At 31.6% G+C, this 21,719-nt stretch overlaps 1 protein-coding gene across 5 annotated transcripts in view; it reads right to left on the bottom strand.

Annotated features, from left to right (window-relative positions):
• The window catches only part of CDH8 (cadherin 8), a 523,303-nt gene that overhangs the window by 255,557 nt on the left and 246,027 nt on the right, over positions 1 to 21,719 (bottom strand). For all 5 annotated transcript variants that reach the window (XR_012485894.1, XM_074286561.1, XM_074286563.1 and 2 more), the window contains exon 4: positions 18,756 to 18,875. Coding sequence is in view for 4 of the 5 variants with exons in the window: in XM_074286561.1 (XP_074142662.1) it covers positions 18,756 to 18,875 (120 nt within the window). In the remaining variant the exon portion in view is untranslated. The remainder of the gene's footprint in view (positions 1 to 18,755; positions 18,876 to 21,719) is intronic.

Below are 21,719 nucleotides of genomic sequence, written 5' to 3'. Positions count from 1 at the left end.
AATAATTTGAAATGAATTGGCAAGGAAACTAAAGACAGGGTTATCAATCTCCTCATGTCTATAATGAGGATTTTGAATGAGAATTTTCAAAGCCTTTCACATTTTTTAATCTATAGTATAAGTCCTGTGTTCTATTCACTGCATTACCTTGATTAATTAAGCTTACTTTTTGCCTCTCTAATGAATAAGTATCTGCTATAGAAACCTAATGACCATCTCAAATTGACTTTGTCAAAAAAAAAAAAAAAAAAAAAAAAAAGCACAAATAGGCAATTGTTTAAGTAATATGGACCTTATGTTTGAAAAACATGCCATTAAGAAAACAAAGAGGCAGTGCCTTGCAGTGACAATCTTCAAAAACTGTTTTTCAGAGTGTAGGAGTTATAGTACTTTATAGTTCATATGAAATGTAAATAAGACAAATTCAGTTTAAAATGTATTTTTCACTGTCCTTATTTTCAAATGTGATGGAAAGTGATGTCATCTCAGAATGTGTTCCATTATGATCATTTTATGCAATATTGTAGCAATTTAGTATAGCAGGTAGATCTGCAAATGGATTGAAAAAAAAATATTGAAATGCTTCTAACCTGCCTAAAATAACTACTGTGGTAAAAGAAGACATGTCATGGCAGAAAATGTAGAATTCATAAACATTAATAGAGAGTGGCAGTTTGCCCACCTGGTATTGATTAAAACCAAAATATCTATTAAGGATATTTCAGAATTATAATTTCTAGAGGCTAAACTGATTTAATTTCCTATAACTAGCAGTGTAGCATGATGGAAAGAGCAGTAAATTTGGAATCAAAAGACCCTGGTACAAGTCCTTGATCTGTATTTTGCTGCCTTTGTCTAAGTGTAGATACATATAGAGAGGTAGATAGATGTTCTTATAGACAGATGTTGAGGAAGCTATAGATATGGATATAGATAGATATAGATAAAGAGATTGAATAATTATAAACTTACAGATAGAGATACAAATATATTAGATATTGGGCAGCTGAGTGGTTCAGTGGAGAGACAGTCTGAAGTCAGGAAGAATAGTATTTATGAGTTCAAATCTAACCTCATTTAATTAGCTTTGACCTTAGGATAGTCACTTACCCTGTTTTCCCTCAATTCTTCATCTATAAAATGAGTTGGAGAAAGAAATGACAAACAATTATAGTATTTTGCTAAGAAAAACCCAAATAGGGTCACACAAAAGTTCTATACAACCAAAATGATCAAAACCAGTGATCATTTAAAAAAAAGATACATCTTAAACTCTTTGACTCAGTTTTTTTCCTTTATAGGAAGAGAGGGTGAGGCAAAAAATGATCTGTTAATTCACTGACAACTTTCAATTCCATTGAGCTAGATTACTAATTATATCCATCACTAAAATCTTTCAAGTTATGATTTATTCCATTTGAAGATATAAAGAACTTGATATTGAACGTTTGACATTTCATTTTTTAGAGAAAGGAATCATCATAGAAAGGACACTTTTATTTGACATTAGAGTTAATGGGATTGTTCTCTATGGCCATGTAAACTCAGATGGTCGAATAAATGTTTGTTGAATTGAATTTCTAAGAAGCTAAATTGTACTGTCTGACCTCACTGTCCCTCCTTCATTTGTTCCCTCTGATTGCTATTTTCTTGCTGACAAATGACCCCTTAGCCTTTTACAACTCGTCATTTGTTTATGACCCTCACTGTCAGAACTACTTCTACTGAAATTGGCCCTAGATAGACTATGCTGTCCTTTCAGCATCATAGCAGCCTACCATTAATAAATAGCTTAACCACAGTCCTGCCTATTCCTGTTCCTGAATCCAACCCCAGATATGGTCAAAGGATCAGTACAGGACATTGTGTTATGTATAGTAAGTGTTTGATAAATATTTGTTGAGATAATGGATCTTCCAATGGATTTTCTTCCCCACCCCATTTTCTCATGAAACATAAAGGAAAAATTTAAACATCAATTTCCATTCTTGAAAAAATTAACAGTGTCAAGAATGAACATGTCTATTCACTGGCTATTCAAATGTTTATTTAGGCAAAGGTGATTGGGGAATATAAATATTTACATGATTGGTTGAATTTTGAATTTTATTTTCTATCAATCAGTTGACACAATCTCCATGTTTTACAAATAATGTGAATAATTTCTTTTCAAAAATATTGCTTATATTTTTTAATGTTTCTAGTTTTTTTTAATCTCTTTTCTCTGGGTCTTTCATTCACCAATACAAATTTTAACCCCTTTGACCTTAGTTAAAGGTCTGCATGAGTTAATGTGGCTCCGGTAATCTTCTGCTAGGAAGTCTTTCTCCATTTCCTAAATGTGTCTTTGAGTAATACAATATTTTACTGGTTCTTAATGAAACTGATTTAGTTCAGTAGAGTACATGAACCATCTCAATTTAACTGGTATTAATTAAATGACTACTTTGACATACATTCTCCTAGGTGATATAGATGTAGAGTAAAAATAACAAAATCCCTATGCTTTAAAACTATACATTCTACAGGCATGTACACATATTAGCTGATTCAAAATATATAGAAAGTAACTTTGTGGCAGAGACAACAATGGCATCAGTGTTTATGATTGATAGGAAAAAAATTCAGAATTCATCTAGTCATCTAAGTGTTTATGCTCCCCTATCACCCTTTCCTAAATTATTCATTTATTTCAAATAGGAGTCTTCCTTAAGCAATTTTTTGGTTATCCAAAGTTTCTTTGATTCTGTGTCCAATCTTTTACATATTCTAGCAGTGTTCAATTCAGTTACACAGCCAATTAAAATGATAGTAAATAGTTAATAAAAAAAAAATACTTAGTCTATCTGGAATGAAGGTAGAGGTTTTAAGAGGCAAAATGAAATTAAAGTGTATTCCAAAGCACACCCACTGTGTATAAATGAATGAAGGCAAGAGATAGAAAGTTTGTTGATTTTTTTCTTTATGAAAAATAGAAGGTAGGCCATTTAGATGGGAACAAAGAACACACGATAAGAAGGAAGATAAAATAATTTTGCAAAAACAGATTGGACCTCAATGGCAACAGCTTTTAAATGATAAAAATGGATTTATATTTTATGTAAAAAGTTATAGTTGTTGTTTTTTTTTTAATAGTAGCTGGTTTTATTCCATAAGTTAAAAATATTTTTTTTTTAAAAAGGAGTAGTAAACCTTTGTAATTTTTAATAAGTAAATGACTTGGTTAGACCTAGACTTTCATGAAGATTTACAACTCTAGGCATCTGTCATAAATCTATTCATTTATGAAACCCTCTTTAAAACTTTTATGCACGTCAAGCCTATTTGCAAGTGCACTAGTTTACATATAATGCCGCTACATGGATATTTATCCATGAGAAAAAAAAAATCCCCAAAAGAGATTTAATCTGAAATATTTCTGGAAATCCAGTTTCCTATGACAGTGGAAAATCCCATAGGCTTTTAGAGTAGGAAGAATTAATTCCCTCAAGAACCATTCTCTCTCTTCATGAAGTTAAATCCAAGCTTTTTTTTTTTTTTCCTTGCCAAATATTGCTGATATGATTTCCTCACTTAGCTACATACAGCCAAATCACCTGAAAATACCATTTAAGTCATCACTCTCCATTATGACTCCACTAGCCAATCTTAAAGGAGAAGCTGTTTGGGAGGAAGCAATGAACCTCCCTTTCTTGTGGCTTTATTTTATCTTTCCAGACCCATATCAATTGATCTTTTCTTCTTTTTGTTCCTAATCTTCATAGTCATGGGTAGTATAGGGTTATTTGGTGCTGCCATTAGAGATCTTGCTTTTTTTTTTTTTTTAGCATTCTCTGGAAACAAATGAGAAAAATAAAAATGCTTCCACATGATATGATATCAATCATCATAACTATTGCTCCAAAATGTTCAAATATCAAAAAGATGGACATTAGAGTGCCTTTTCCTATTGAGATATGCCACCATATTTTGAATTAAGCAATGTTGTATAGTGGAAATATAACTGATTTTGAGTTAGAAAACCAGGTTCCATGTTTGACTTAGCTACTTTGTGAGTTCATAAATGTTCAGATCAGTTGAATGCATTGAATTTTTATTTATTTTTCAGTGAAATAGGGTTGATAATCCTTACAGTTCTTTTCTTACAAGTTATTGTGAAGCAAATGATTTGGAAACATAGTCCCATGCTTTAAGAATATGAACAATTTTTAGGAAAATACCTTGTTTTAGACCCATAATGCCATAAGCTTTAAAAGTGACTAGTTATAAACTTTATTGTATCAAAGCCATTGTACTATAGGGTCACCAATTATTCTAGTTCTAAGCTAGTTTGTATAGGATATATATATATATATATATATATATATATATATATATATATATATATATATTTTCTTCCATCTTATATGTGAAATCAGGGGACATATAGCAAGAGGATATGTTTAGGATTTGACATTTGGGGTGGCAGATGGATAAGAACCAGTTGCCTGTGGGAGTTAAATAGCACAATCAACCCCCTTGAATCTTGATGCAATTTTAAATTTGGAACAATAAGGAGCATGGGATTTGGGTGCATAGGAATAATACCCATTTATGTTTCTTCAGAGTTTCCAATTCACATGATAGTTTTCCTAGAAATAACCCTTTGATGTAGATAACAGTATATAATTCTATAACATCTTAAGGTTTAAAAGTCACTTTCATCATAGCAATCTTGTGGTTTTAGGAGAGAAAATAAATTATCCCCTATTTTTTTTCTGAAAAAGGAAAGTAAAGCTTCAAGAGAGGCAATTTGTCCTACCTTTTCCATAAGCTATTAAATGATAGTACTTGAGACTTAATCCTAGCTCCACTTACTCCAAGAATAAAACTATTTCCATTACCCTATTTTCAGGTATTATTATTATTGCTATTTTCCAAGGAAGAAACTGGGACTAAAAGAGAGTTATTTGTCTTGGTAATATGACGAGTAAATTTTAGAACTGGGGTAAAATCCAGGTCATGAGTTCTTTCCACTATAGTATCTTCTTTCTATCAAGATTGCTTTATATTTTTTTGAGTAGAAGAGTAGTTGTGGTATAGCTGGAACAAAAGATATGCCTATTTGGTAAGTTTTAGGGCATAATTCCAAATTTTTCCAGAATGACTCATCCAGTTCATAACTATGCCAATAATGGAATAATTTTTTGAATTAATGGAATATTTATCTCTCTATTTTCTTTATTTGGTTATCTTTACTATTTTAGTAAGAGGTAAAATTATAAAGTGGGTAAATTTGAATTTCTCCAATTATTCTCCAATTATTGTCCTCATTCACTGCCTCTAACATTTTTTTCATATGATAGTTTAATGTTCTTCCTTTGAAAACTTTCCTTTATGTTCTTTGACTATTTTTCTTTTGGGGAATGTTCATTAATTGGAATAATTTTCTTATATATTTCACAAATTAGACTTTTATTAGAAATATTTGTTGCCTGGTTACATAACTCCTTTCTATTAACTCCTTTCTATTTTTAAAATCGTATTATTTTAATTTATGTAATAACTTGTCATTTTTGCATAATAAAAGTTTTCTATTTTGAATAATAAAACAATTTCCCTTTATCTTGTGCAATCTTCTCCATTACTTGTATAATCATAAACTCTTTACCTGTTTATATGAAAAGTACTTCTTTGATGCTCTAATATATTTACAATGTGATCTTTCAAATCTAGGTCATGAATCATGCAACCATTTGGAATTTATCTTGGAATATGTATGATGCGAGATGTCCAAACATAATCTCTATCAGGGTGCTGTCCAGTTTCTCTGTATTCTTTTGTGAAGTAATGAGTCTTTCCCCAATAAATTAAAATAATTAACTTTATTTAGAAAACACTTTATAACTATGTTGAGGTTTATATTTGTTTTGTTTTCTTTTAGTTCTTTGTGTTCTGTATTCAACCATTAACCTTCCTTGTTTATAATTTAACCAGTATCATCAGTGTTACAATTGGACTAAAAAAAAAAAGGAATTCATCTTATGAATAATGATTTATCATTGAGTTCTCTTAGAATGAATATTAATATATATTCTGGGTGAAAAAAGTGATAATTTAATTGAAGTGAAAATTGAAGAGAGAGGGGGAAGTAATTCAATAGCTCTCTCATTTTATTCATGTTGAGCTTATACCATCAGGATTTTCATTGTCTCAGCCTAAATCAAGGCTGGATCTGAATAACAGAATCAGATATAAATTTAAAGATCACCTAATCTAAAAGTTCTTAAACTTTGGGGGTTATAAACCATTTTGTCAGCTTGGTTTAGGCTATGGATGTCTTTATCAGAATATTTTAAAGATATAAGCTAAAATATATAGGATTATAAAGTAAACTAAATATATGGAACTGGTTTCTCCCTGTGTGAATGTATTTATATAGATATCTATATACATACATATAGATACATATGTGTATATTATATAGTTCATTGACATTAGATTAAGAAATCTTGATTGATTCTAAATCACAGCCCAACATAATTTATCTTATACTATCCCTGAGATATTTTCTAATTTCTGCTTTTAGGGACCTTTACAGTTATATGGTTGTTGACAGAATTATATTAAAATCAATTGCTACTAATATTTGTCTACCACTGTTTTGAATCTATAAGAAAAAATAATCGAATAATAACAAACAAAAAATAAACCCTACAGAATAAACTACTCTACCTCTTCTTATCTACTTCAAAATAGAATCCCTCAGATGACTTGAGAAATTGACATTATATTCCATAATAACATCTCAAAGAGAAGAGAACTAATTATTAGTCTGTCTCTTTTAATGGCAAAATGTACATGTTAGCAGACTTGGTTTAATATTCAAGCTCTGCCAATTGGTAGCTATGAGATTCTGAATGAGTGACCTTATCTGTTTTAACGTCTTATTTAGCTGTTTCAATCATATCCAACTCTTTTTGACTTATTTAGGGTTTTCTTGGCAAAGATATCATTTTCTTCTTTAGATCATTTTAAAGATGGGGAAACTGAGGTAAAGAGGATTAAATGACTTAATCAGGGGCAAAAAGCTGTAAATATCTGGACTCAGTGTAAATTTAGGAAGTGGAGTCTTCTTGACTGCAAGTCTAGATTCTATCCAATTTGCCACTCATTAAATGTAAAATGAGCCAACTAGATTAGACTACTTCAATTGCATTCCTTCCAGTTTTAACATGCTGTGATGGGAAACTCACAGTGCTGTGATGTAGCCTACTCCATTTTTAAATGGCTCTAATTGTTTAAAAAAAAAACATTTCCTTTTAGGGAGCCAAAATACTCCTCAAAACATTGTTTTACCCACCAGTCTTAGTTTTTCCATATAGAGTCATCTGATAGAATGTTCTATGTTAACTTTTCAAATACTTGAAGATGTATATTATATCTTCATTAAGTCTCTTCCTTAAAATATACATCTACAATTTTTTTTGTAATTGTTTCCATTATCTCTATCATTTTCTGGACCCTCCCAAAGTTGTCCATGTCCTTTCTAAAATGTAATACCTGGAACTTGACACAGTCCTTTAACCATGATCTGACTAGAACTGAGTAAAAACTACTTCAACACATTCTATATGACAATGTTACAAATAACCTTTCTGAAAGGATAGTAAAAAGGTCCTCATCCACTGCCCCTAGAGAAATATATAAACTGGAAAATGGGACAATATTTTAGGTCACTTTTAATTCTTCTTTTTCTCTGTCCTCTTTCTAGCATCATTGGATAGCTCTTTATAGACTAAGGATTAGTGATTTCTCAAGAATGGTATTTAAAATCAGAAGAGAGTTTTCATTCCTCACTAATTTGATGAAACTTTTAAACATTCATTAAAAAAAAAAAAAAATGTCCCTGATCACATTTTCTCTACCATCTCTCTAGACAGTAAAACAAAACATAAAACAAAACCATGGTAGAAGTGTAAACCCTTGTGGGTAAGTTCTCTCTGAGTCTCAGTTTACTAAAGGGCATAATCATGACTTACTCAAAGAGTTACATGCAAAGTTGTTATGGGCCAGAACTCTGAACTTGAAACAAAGGATTATTACAAGGTACTAAGTGGAATTGATGAAACAATGGTTATCTAGTTTAGCAAGATTCAGTATGATTGATTTAATCTTACAACAAATAATGGTTTCCTACAGATATAATCATTGGTTTATTTATACTCAGTGTGGAGCATATAAGCAGGGATTGAGAGCCATAGAAGACAAGTATACTAGAAGCTCTCAGAGCCAAGGAGACAGAAATTCATTTGACCTTCAGTCAGGCTCCTGGTGACTGTCCTAGCCTCCTGCACTTCCCCCACTGAGACTAAGGCTGGTCTGAAAGGCTCTCCAGAAAGCTGCCCAGCCCCAGGATGGTGATAAAGAAGGATTTGGACTTTAACAATGGGCTGTCCTTGTGATGATTACTCTGACTAAAATGAAGGCTGCTTCCAGAGACCCCAAGAAAGGGAACCAAGAGAACATTATACAAAGTAACAAATTTTAAAGTTCTATGATATAATTTTATTGGATATAATTTAACATATGATAGTCTCACTTGGATTTGATAAAAAGAGAACAGAATATTATAGGAAGACAAGTGAACTCAATGGAACAATTAGGTACCAGATAAAAGAGAATGAGCTCTGCTCCATGTATGTTAAATATGAGATGTTTACAGGTACAGGTAATCAAATTATTGATTTGAAAAAAAATACTTTATCCTTTTCTATTCACATTATAACTATTAAAATAAATATTTGTATAAGGGTTTTAAATTATATTGTTTCCTCTCTTCTTATATCTCCATTTAACACTCTCTTTTCTCATAATCACTTTCTCCCCTTTTAACACAGCTAGTTTGGATTCTTCACACTTTATTTTCCTCCTTTTCAGCTAAGAATATGAATTTAGAGCATAATATAAATGCAATTTTGACCTCTTATGATGACATTAACACTATGGAATATCCAGAGAAGGAAACAATTAGAAGACATATTACCAAACTCTAGTTCTGTATCTGGAATAGCAAAATTACCTCTTCCTCTGATACCAGTTACATGTAAAGCAACATTTTGTTTAGTCATACATGTACATTATTTTTAAACATATTTCCATATGAATAATATTGGGAGAGAAAAAAATCAGAATAAAAGGGAAAAACAATAAAAGAAAAAAAAAGTGAACATAGAATGTTTTGATTTACATTAGTCTCCATAGATCTCTTTGTGGTTGTGAATGACTTTTTCCATCCAAAGTTTATTTGGATTGTCTTGGATCACTGAACTGCTGACAAGAACCAATTATTATAATATCATCTTTAAAAAACTTTTTTTTAAATGTTATTTACTTAATATTTTCCCTACTTACATTCAAAACAATTTTACATGTGTTTTTAATATTTTTGAGTTCTAGGTTCTCTCCCTTATTCCTACTCACAATTAAGAAACCATATGTGAAACTATGCAAAACATTTCATAAAAGTCAGTTGTGAAAGAAAACATAGATCTCCCACCATAATGAAGATAAAAACACTCAAGAAAAATTAAGTTAAATATAAAGAGAGAGAATAATAGAGAATGTTTCGATCTATATTTAGACTCGATCAGTATCTTCTCTAGGTATGGTTAGGATTTTTCATCATAAGCCCTTCAGAGTAGGTATGGATGATTGTACTACTGAGAATAACAAAGTTATTTATAGCGGGTCATCTCAGAACATCGCTATTACTTTATATACAATATATTTCACTTTGTTCATGGAGAATTTTATAGGTTTTGTTTTTCCTGAGAGCATCCTGTTCATCATTTTTCAAAGAACAATAATATTCTATCATTTTCTTTTGTTTCTTAAAGCTCTTTGGGTCTAAAAGGAAGAATTGGAAACATGAATAGGTAACCATAGCATACAACAGACAAAATGATGATGATGATGAATATTAAATAGAAGTCATAATGAATAGAAAATAGAGAGCTAGCTTAATGGGAAGAAAATAGGACCAAGGCCTTGCTATAATACCTACTAGGTGGGCCAAACTTTTAATGGAATTAGACAACTCTCTAAAAGGATAAGTCACAGATGCCTTGTCCTCTGCATTGGCAGAGGGACTCTATTAACTGGAAGGTTTTTACACTATTGATATCACAGGTTTGATTCCCAAACAAAAATAGTGGTCACATCAACATCATCATCTTCTTCTTTTTCTTTTGCTTCTTCTGTTTCTCCTTTTTCATCATCATAGGATTTAGATCTAAAAAGAACCTAAGAAATTGTCCACTACATCTTTATCTTTTTTAGAAGAAATCTTGGGCCCAAATGGATTAAGAAACTTGTCTATGGTTATGTACCTTCCCATGGTAAGCATGCAGCTTATGAGTTTCAAACTTACATCTTCTAAATTCAAGGCTTTCCCCACCCCCATACCCCTTAATGCTTCTTCTCTGTATTAGAGAACAAAATGATCTCTGAAGGGTCTATGTCCAAATTATAGTTTTAAATCAAAGGATATAACATTTTTCAGTGTAGGTAAGGCATTCCCAAGACCATGCCTGAATAATAGTATTTTATCACACCACAAAGGGAACCCACTCATTAGCTATTTATTGTAGCATATCTTTCTGATTCCATTTGAAACAAATATTATCTCTAGTTAATGAAGAAAGATGGCCTGTTTCAAAAAAAAAAAAAAAAAAATGCAATCAAATTGTTTAGTTCCTTTAAGGTCACTTATCTATCCCTCCAATCTTAACAGCAGCAAAGTCTGGGATGTCTTGTCCTTTTTTTTTTTTGTATAATGTGATATTTGTTATTCTGATGCCCTATATCTCATTTTGACTCAGCTTCTTAAACCACTCATGAAATGCTGCAATGACTCTCACTCTCTATTGTTCTAAAATTAGTGTTTTTCAATGAATGTCATTCTTTTCCCTCATTTGATCCCAAGATATTAAAAGAAAACATATGGTATTAGAGGAAAGGAGGAGATGCATTTTTTTTTCAAATACAAACAAGCTGTTTTCAGCATTATTAAATATTCTATTAGTACTACTCACAAAAATATATATGTACAACTGTTACTTTTCAAGGCCTTTCACTGCATATTTTCACTCATTGGTTATTTTTCTTCTGATCTCAATGCCCTCCTGAATAAGGGGATTTACTAATAAGCACTTATTAATAGTAAGCTTCTGCTTGTTCCAGAATATGACCAATTCAGAATGTAAATAGGCAGAAGAGGTTATCACAATGTCACAAGATTCTTTTTTGAGCACTTTTGCTGCTGAGAAAAATGAGATGTTGTCTGAATCCTTCTGAGAATGGCATGGATATTGTCTCTTAGTGTTTCTAGCCACGGGAGCTATAACTGATAATTATCACTACCATTACCACCATCATCTGATATCTATAGTAGCCTATGATTACAAATTGCTTTATATGCTTTATCTATCTCAATGCTACATCCCTACCACACTACCCATATTCATTGAGCTCTATGCTTTGTGATCAATTGTATTTTGATCTTCATTTCTACTTCTACTCTATGTAAGAATGAGACAACCCAGTGGAGCCACTCTAATAGCACAGCTGTGGTCTTATTTTGCTTAGATCTAGGTCTCTGCCTTATTTTTTAAAAATACCTCCAGTTATGCCACAGGTAGTATGTGAATTGTCTTGATTGTCCTTATTCATATCTCCATTACTTAATAGTATGCTTAGAACATAAAAAGTAAATGAATGATCTATCTATATATCATTCTATCATCTGCATAGCTATCTCTTCCGAACCTAGTGAGGTGAAGAATTATTCAATATAATAAAGATACATGAACTCATCAGTGTGAGTCTCCTTTCATTAATCAATAAGAATTACACATCGCTACTATATGTCAGGCACTGTGAACATTAAAGTGGATGATGGTAAAGTCATATTACAGGTTATTGAGATCTAAGTTGATATTTCTTTCCTCTACCAGTAATGAAGCACCATGTTCTGAGAGAATAGATCAGAATATGAAAAACTCACAAAGGCTGCTTGTAGCTATAAGGAATGCTTGATGATCTAGTTGCTGGCTGTGATGGATTTAAATGTCAAGGGTGAAGGGTGGGATCTAGAGAGTTAGGGAAGGTCCTAGTGGAGAATATGCTCATATGTGCATTATGTCTACTTTAGCAATTGCATGTACAGGAATACAGGAAGAAAGATATGCTAATACAGGATGAAGGTGCTTTCATCATAAAGGTTACTTGTAGAAAAAGAGTATTTCTAGTACACCTACTCAGAGAAGGAAAGGTCCCTTATTTGTAGAGTATGGGTTGGACAAGCTTTGGTCACACTAAGATAAAAGAACCCCATAAATGAAACCTCCCTTTTTATGGGATGAGGTTGACAGTGGGAATAGGGTAAGCTCATTCCCAAGGACTGCACCAAATTAAAAGGTTTTAAATTTCCAGAGAGTAGAAGCTGTGCGTTACCAAAAATGTGTACTATTTTGACTTTTCCAAGCATAGCACTCTATTTCAATAAAGTTCAAATGGTAAAATTTCCCTCTAAGTTGCACAGGCTGATAATTAACTCCTCACTATTTCTTAATTGCTTCTCCATAGCAAATTAATAATCCCCCTGACTCGTCTCTCCCATTTCTCTTTCTTTTCCTACATGAGCTTCTTAGGACACTGATCTAACCATGTAATCCCCTACTCAATAAACTTCCATGATTCTTTGTCACTTCCAGTATCAAGTGGAAAATCTTCTTTTTGACTTTTAAAATCTACCATGAATTGGCTTCTTTTTAACTTTCCTCTTTTTATCTTCTCACTTCTTTCCACATATTCTGTAATACAATACAGTAACACTGGCTTCTTTGTTCTTCCTCACATAAGAGGAATGATCTTTCTTCTGGTTTCTGCTCTATTATTTGTCTATTCTCTTTATGTCCCTATGTCTGAAATGTTCTCCCTGTTCATCTCTGTCTCTAGGCTTCCCTGGATTCCTTTAAATCTTAGTTGATATTCTGTTTTTTTGCAACTAGACATTCTTGCTCTCCCTTAATCCTAGTTCCTTGTCTCTAATATTGCCTCCCAATTTATTGTATATTTCTTGTCTCTACGTAGTCATATGCATACTATCTTGTTCAATAGAAGGTGAGCTTCTTGAGGTTGAATATTATATGTTTTTTTTTTTTCCTTCTTTGGATCTCTAGTGCTTAGCAGAGTAGCTGACGTATTGTAAGTCCTTAATAAATGCTTGTTAACTAACTGACCAATTATTAAATATATGAAGAAATAACTGAGAAAATTATCATCCCTGAAAGTCTTCTTAGGGAATAAACTTCATGTATCCAACAATAGTCATCCCCTTTCTGGTTAACCTTCAGGTGATGTGCACTTGTGTTTACCAAATAACAGAAAACATTTTCTGGGGCTATTCTTGAAGCATTTCCAACTTGAATGGTTTTTACTAGAGCATGATGTACATAGACATAGCCTTCAAGAACTCAAAGAACTTCTAGGGCATGATGGGACATTATGATAGAAAATAAAATTCTAATAATGTTGTGTTATATGTATATATAAACATTTACATTAAATATAATCACAAATATAAATATAATATATAATATAAATATAAATATTTAAACCTTTACTTTCTAGGATACATATTAATCAGTTTTACTAGTATATATCTATGTTTATATGTTTTATTTCATATCTTTTATATTTTATATCTATTTAATACATTTTTGTGGCCAGTATTGCTTAAAAATTTCTCAGGCAAAAATAACCATGAGTGAAAAAAGTTTAAGAAGCCTGCTCTAGACAACTCAAACAATTAAGTAGAGAAGGTACCAATATGAATTAAGGATTTTCTCACCTGGGAGTTCCCTATATTATTAAAATTATTACATGTCATATTTTCTTTTACATTACATTAATATGATTTAAAGTTTTTTAATCGGTAGCTGGAGAACCTTCTACAACTATAGCTATGAAATTATCATACTGGCAATACCATCATGGTCTCAATAGGGTAGTTATAATTTCCCCTTTACACAAACTGAGGCTTTGCAAAATAGAAAAAGGGAAGACAGAGGGATAGGAAAAGCCATCAACAGAACTTGAGATTTAATCTGAGTATTCAAGGAACCCAGGAAAAGCAGACATCAGAAGAAATATCATTCCAGGCATGAGAAATAAACAATAAAAAAGCAAGGAGTCAAGTACTGGAATATCTATGCAGGAGAGCAGGAGGACAGATTTTGCTTAACTATAGCTTACAAAGAGAGGAATAAAATATGGGAAAATGGATGCAGTTATAAAAGGCTTCAAATGCCAAATGCGACATTTTTTCATTTGATCCTGGAGATAATAGATGGTCATTGTAATTTATTGAGTGATGGTGGTAGGAGGGATGACATTATTAGAACTGCACTTTAGGAAGATTACTTTAGTAGCTGAATCATAATGGGGAGAAATTTAAGGAAAGACAACCCAGAAGAAGAATATTATAACAATATAGGTCCAGGCAATGAGTAGACTTAATAAATACCTACTAGATTGAAAGCTCTTTGAAGGTTGAACTGGTATTTTCTAAACTATATATCTCTCAACTCAAGACCATTGTTACAATAGGTACTCAATAAACACCATTCCATTGACTCTAATTGAATCAAAAAATAGAAGTGACTCCTTGGAACCATGAAGAATAATCAGTTAAGTACACAGACACCATTTCCCTGCCCAATCACAACTATTAATAAAAATCTAGAAATGAAAAAAAAAGATACATAGTGTGGCATCCTGGAATAGTAGAAATTATGTTGAAGCAGAGTTAAATTTGAATCCCAACCTCTAAGACCTATAGATATTTCAATATAAATAATTCCTCCTTTCTTCAATTCTCTCCCCACTGTGACACAGTGACTTTGGCCTCCTTAATTTCATCTCCTAACTCTGGACATTTTCACTGGATACCCCTCATGCTCAAAAGTCTCTCTTATCTTTGCCTGCTGCCTTTAGTGTCTTTCTTCAAATGTCTGCTAAAGTGTATAGAAAGTCACTTCCAGGGTTCATTAAATTTAGTAACTTCCTTCTGAGACTTCCTCAAATTTACTTTGTATTTGTCTTTTGTGTGTATTGATTTCCATTTTGCTGTGAGCTCTCTAAGAGCATGGATTTTTTTTTGGTCTTTATTTGCACCCAACATACATACCACTACATCTAGCACATAAGTATCCCCTTAATAAAAACTTGTTTGACATGACTTGGTTTCTTTTCTGAGTCTAGTTTCCTCTTCTGATCAGTAAGAATAATAATACCCATTACCATCTTTTTTCCATAATATTATCAAGAAGAATTGCAGGGTTAACCCGAATCTAATCAGTTATTATTGGAAGTAAGAAAACAAGCATTTATTAAGCACTTTCTACAAGCTAGGCAATATTCTAAGCATTTTTAAAATATTTTATTTGATTTTCATGACAACTTTTCAAGATAGGTGCTATTTTCCCCTCCTTTTATACTCAAGGAAACTGAAGTCGAGAGAGATTAAATAACATGTTCATGTACAGAACTGGAAAATGTTTGAAGTTATACTAGAACTCAGGTCTATGCCCAGACTTCTATCCCTAGTACCAGTTAATAGAGAAAAAGTGGATAAGAAGATTAATGGGAAGTTTGGAAACATTTTTATCTTTTATTAAACTACACAGATGAATTGAAATGGGTCACTTCATTTCATTAATTTAACCATTTAGCTCCTACCCATTATGCTCAGAGTACACTATATATCAGATCATTAAGTTGATTAAACCAAAAAAAGGAGGAAAAAGGTCATTCTTCTTGACCCTTCCTGTTTACCTTCTTCCAGTCTTTGTGCAATGGCAATCAATAAATCAATGAGCTTTATCAGGTGTCTATTATATCCCAGAATCTATATTCAACATCAAAAATACAAAACCAAAATGAAATAGTTCTTCAGAGTTCTTATGTTCTTTTAGGGAAGACAACATGTCCATAACCAAATCTAAACAAAATATAAAGTACAAATAAAAATGAATTTGGAAAATAAGAAACAGGCAGTGAATGGCACAGCCTAGGCCTAACGTAGAAGGTAGCACTTGGGTTGATCTTTGAAGGATCCTGAGAAGTCTAAGAATTGACAGTGAGGGAGTATATTATAATCACAGCAGACAGCCTGTGTGAAGGCGCAAAGATAGACAATGGAACATATTGTGGGAAGAACAGCAATTCAACCAGGTTGTGTGGGCACATTGTGTCTGGATAATTTGTCTGAACGGTTTGTCAGTGACAAATATATTTCATGGAAACCAATGCCCTTGGAAAAGAATGAGAATAGGCTTGATTTTCCTGTCCTTTATTTTTTTCCTGAGCATCTAGAGTAACTTTTTGTTGTTGTTGTTGTTGTTCCCCAGTTCAAGGTGTGCTCTTGTGCATTAGGCTTAATAGAAAAGAGTGAAAGTGGGGAGGGGTATAAATAGCCAGAACTGATAGCTCAAAAACACAGCTGGCAAAACTAAAACTGCTGAAAGTTGCTGAACTCAGCTATTTGCCCTCTGTTCCTCTTGGTCATATCTTCCCATTAAAAATCTATGACTTCAAATGTATCTTCATTTGGCTTATTCCTGTCTTGGGGTTTTTGCTGACCTGGGTATTGGCTTTCTATTGGATTAATAGACTATCTAAAGGAAAGCTCAATTGGACCCAAAATTGCTCATATTGACAAACTTCTTGCTTATGTATCTCTTTGCTCAAGCACCACCATGGAAGACATCTGTATTTTACAATAGGCTGATCCCTTTCCTGACAGTAACAAAATGCACAGTTGATGTCCTGATCCATTAGTTTAGCTACTCCTAGTTCCCTTATAGGTACTTTCTCTACTGTTTTAGATTTTGATTATAGTATGGGTACATATTTATATAAATAGATTCTCTCCTTAGAGAGGTTAAGATTGTTCAGTTGATTTTGTAAAATGTTTTTAAGTACACAAAAGAGTATAATACACTAGACTTTCAGTAACTTGTGTTTTTTTTTTTTTTTCTTAGCTTATGCATTGCAAGTGAACTTAAACACATATGAATGGATATTCACATAAGATTGCAGATATAGTGAAGATAGTCCACAAATGAAGATGTGCAGATATTTTGAAAGGGATCTGGACATATGAATTCAGAAGTGACAGAGACTGTTAATGTGTAAGCTCCCTGTACTGATAAAACGTGCACACGTGTGTGTGTGTGTGAGAGAGAGACAGAGAAAGAGAGAGAGACAGAGAGAGAGACAGAGAGAGAGACAGAGAGAGAACTCAGTTTTGTTTCTGTAAAAGAATTTGGACTAATGCATATTAACAAAAAAGGTGAATATATTGCTTAAATGTGAGTGAATAACGCATACAAAGAAATTAGTTCATCCCTAAATGTGATATTCAAGCCCATTATATCTTTATGATAGGCAATAATGATTGCAATAAACTAAGAAAACTTAAGTTTATTACTTAGTTACTCAACAGTGTTTTCTTAGTTGAGAATAAAATTACAAATATATTCCTAATTAATTTTCTAATAGGAACTTGAATTTAGTTCATTTTTAATCCTTTGAGTTAGTATACAAAGATATTCATATGCATATACTTATATATGATGATAAATAGCATATATGTATGTGTACAAGTTATAGTTTTAAAATGCAAAATGATTTTAAGGATAAAATATGCTTACAGTGTTTTGAGAAGTAATTATTATTTAAGAAAGAATAGAGAGACACAAAAATTTTGATAGTACCCAAACTTCTGGTTCCTAAATGTTTGTTAAGCTTCATTTGCTGAGATTGGTTTGTTTAGATATTGTCAAATACAACCTGTATAAATTCAGGGAAAGTCTTAATTCAGGACTTAACAACAGCTAACTTTTTTGCCTTCAGAAAAACAACAAATATATGCCTTTTACTAAACTGATATGGTTAGTTAAAAAAAAAAAACCCTCTTTTCTTCTGTTTTAAAGAAAAAAATAATTTCATTTGCAACTCAATAAAAGTGTCAAAAATAACTTCATTAAATTTAAAAAAAATTCACTTAAAATTTGCCTAGAAACAATGGTTTCTGAACTTTGTAATTCCTGCTTGTCAATTAGTACATGGGTTTGTCTGTTTTTAAACTCTTCAATGTCTATAGAGGAGTCTTAGCAAACACACAGTATGTCAAAGATTATTATGACCCTAATATTTTCTCTGTTTATCTGGTACTCTCTGTGCTATTGTAAAATAACTATTATTCTTCTTATTATTATAGCTCATATCATTAAAGTTTTCTCTAGTTTGTAGAGCACTCCTCTATGTCAATTCTATAAAGGAGAAATGTAAATATTATTATATCTGTTTTAATATATTTTTATAAATGAGGTAACTGAGGTAATCTCAAAATGGTTAAGTAAATTGTCCAGGACTTCAGGGCTAAGAAGTCTCAATTCTTAAATTTGCAACCATGTTAGATTCTAATAAAACTGATTCATTCATATATTCCTCTTCATAGTCAGAGCATAGAAAGAGTGGAAATACCTTTGTGATGAACTACGTCATACAACTTTCATGCATTTTAAAGATGCACAAATGAAGGCCATAGGGAAATAATCTATCTTTCCCAAAGCCAGTCACATAGCTGAATAGTAAGTTGAAGTAAAAATGCAATTCCAATGACATTTGCTGGCAGGTCCTCTTACCTGTTTCAGGTTCAATGGAAAAGTATGGCTGTCCTTCCAAAATACTATACACCAATTTAGCACTGTTTCCATAAACAGGATCATCAGCATCAGTAGCTGTTATGTTGGTTACAGATGTACCTGATTGAAAAGAAAATCTTATTAATATCTTAGTCTTTGACAAAAAATAAACTTTCCAGTCCATTCCAGAGGTTTCAAATATATACAGAAGTATATGTGAGGGGAAAAAAAAAAAAAAAAGGTGTGTGGGGGAGATGGGAGTATTTTTATAAGGCAGAATAATGCTCTATATATAACTAACAAAATGCTAACCTTTGAAAGGATAAATTCTGCCAGACTGGAGGAGTGTGTAAAAGCAAATCTTCTTTAGCAACTGCATTATTTAAAAAGATCCTTTGTAGCTTGCATTCGAAAGAAAGTATATGATCCATGTGGACTTTAAGAATATGCAAAGAATCTTATCAAAAGAATATGAAACACATGGTTAATAATGCAACATGACATGTTGCCTTTGAATTTTACAAAAACCTATCTGAAAAAAACCTGGAAAACTTTGCTACAGGCCTCCTCTAGCTCACTATAGTCATGTGGGAGGATGGTCACATTTTAAACCTTACCAATCCTGGAATTGCACTAATATATAAAGTTCAACCCACAGGGGTCTGTTGTTCCACTTTCTCAACTTCCTTTGTCATCCAAGCATAATCTTTTGAACCTTATTTGCATCTTTGGTTGCCTTGTCCATATGAAATCTCAGCCCTTTTCAATCAATCAACAACTGTTTATTATAAGCTTAGGAAGTACCAGGCATGATTACTAAAAATTGGAAATACAAAGTAAAAATAAACAGTTCCTCTCTATAAGGAACTCCCAATTTAATGAGGAGATGGTGTATACACATATATATACAAAATTTGTACAATTTTTTAAAAGAATAGTTATGCAGGAGGAAGATTTTAACAGCTAAGGACTCAAGAATGTTTCCATGTATTTAAAAGTAAGGTTGCCCCATTTTCCCCATTATTATTTTATATAGTTTTAAAAATGCTAACAAGAGCAAAAGACAAAAAAAAAAAAAAAAAGCATAAAGATAGATAAAAGACAAAATTATCCCCACTTCCTGATGGCATAATAATATAATGTATTATTATAGTAGGAAATCAACAAAAATACTATCTGAGTCATTAATAGCTTCAGCAAAGTTGCAGAATACAAAATAAAGCCTCAAAAATCAAGAGCATTTCTCTATAATAATAACATTCAAAAAGAAAAAAGAAAAAGAAAAAGAAAATCCCATTGCAAATAACCATGAAATGCACAATATATCTGGGGATTGAACTACCAAACCATACAAAAGATCCGTATAGATTCAATTTCAAAATATTACTTAATGAAATAAAAACAGCTTAAATATATGAAGAAATATTCAGTAATCATAGCTAGGTTGTGCCAAAATAATAAAAATAATAATGTTGCCAAAGTTATTTTATAATCTTACTGCTATAACATTTAAATTACTAAGGTGATACTTTAGAAAATGTAATAAAATAATTTAAAAATTCATTTAAAAATACAAGATATAGAAATGATGAACATAAGCATATATGAAGAGGAAATAGCACTTTCAAACCTCAAATTATATTATAAAAGAGCAGTCACAAAACTATATGGTATTGGTTTAAAAAATAGTGTTGGATCAATGAAACAGACTAGAAAGAATCAGAAACAACTGAACTTAATGCAGTGTTTGATGAAAATAGAAAACCTAAATTATATAGAAAAAACTTCTTAATTGATGAAAAAAAAAAAAAAACTCCAGGGAAAACTGGAAAGCAGATTGTTAGAAATTAGACATATACCAACATCTTATACCATATTGTACAACATATTCTAAATGGATATGTGACTTTAATATTAAAATGATTCTATAATAAAAAATAGACTAGAAAAAGATAAAATACCTCTCATAGTTATACGTAGAAGACATACTTTTAACTAAACAAGAGAGGCAATTACAGAAAATAAATAAATGTAATTACATGAAACTAAAAGGCTCTTTAGGACACCATTAATACCTTGAGCCTATGAAAGGAAGTGATCAAATGAGGGGAAATTATATCAAATTTCTCTGAAAAAGGTCTCGGCAGTTAAGATTGTCTCTCTAATTCTATCTATTTATATATTTCTGTCTCTATCTATAGAGCAGTTAGGTCATGTGGTAGATAAAGTAGTAAACCTAGAATCAGGAAAACTCATCTTCCTGACTTCTGTCTACAGATAGAAAAAACATTTTATATACATGCATATTTATATACATGCATATATACACACATATATGTCATTTTTCAAATTCTAAATGTTCAAATGATAAGAACAAACTGTTCTAAAAAGATTATAAAGCATTTAGAGCCACATGAAAAATGCTCCAAATCAATAATAATAATGAGGAATATAAATCAAAACAAACCCAAAGTTTCACTTTATACTCTGCAAATTTCAAGAAATCACACACACACACACACACACACACACACACACACAAATTATAATAATCAACATTGTTGAATGATAGGCACACTAAAATATTATTGGAGGAGCTGTAAAATGGTATGATCATTTTTAAAAACAATTTGAAATTGTGCAAATAAAGTGACTAAAAATTGCAACTCCATTATTGCTCTTCTACCACAAGAAAGTCATATATAAGAGAAAGTCATATGTAAATAAAACTGATAGCCATCGCCAATTGGAGAATGGATAAACAATTTGCAATATATTAAAATAATGAGATATTTCGGAGCTATGCAAAATGATGTATGCGTGTGATGAATATAAAGACACTTGCAAAAATGAACATGAATTGATGAGAAGTGAAAAATTCTGAGCCAAGAAAATAATACACATAACTACAACATAGTAAATGGAAAAAACAACTAACCATCAAAAAATCAAAAATGAATGTAA

Source organism: Sminthopsis crassicaudata, chromosome 2, assembly GCF_048593235.1.
Source record: "Sminthopsis crassicaudata isolate SCR6 chromosome 2, ASM4859323v1, whole genome shotgun sequence".
NCBI lineage: Eukaryota > Metazoa > Chordata > Mammalia > Dasyuromorphia > Dasyuridae > Sminthopsis > Sminthopsis crassicaudata.
This window is presented reverse-complemented; position numbering and strand designations above follow the sequence as displayed.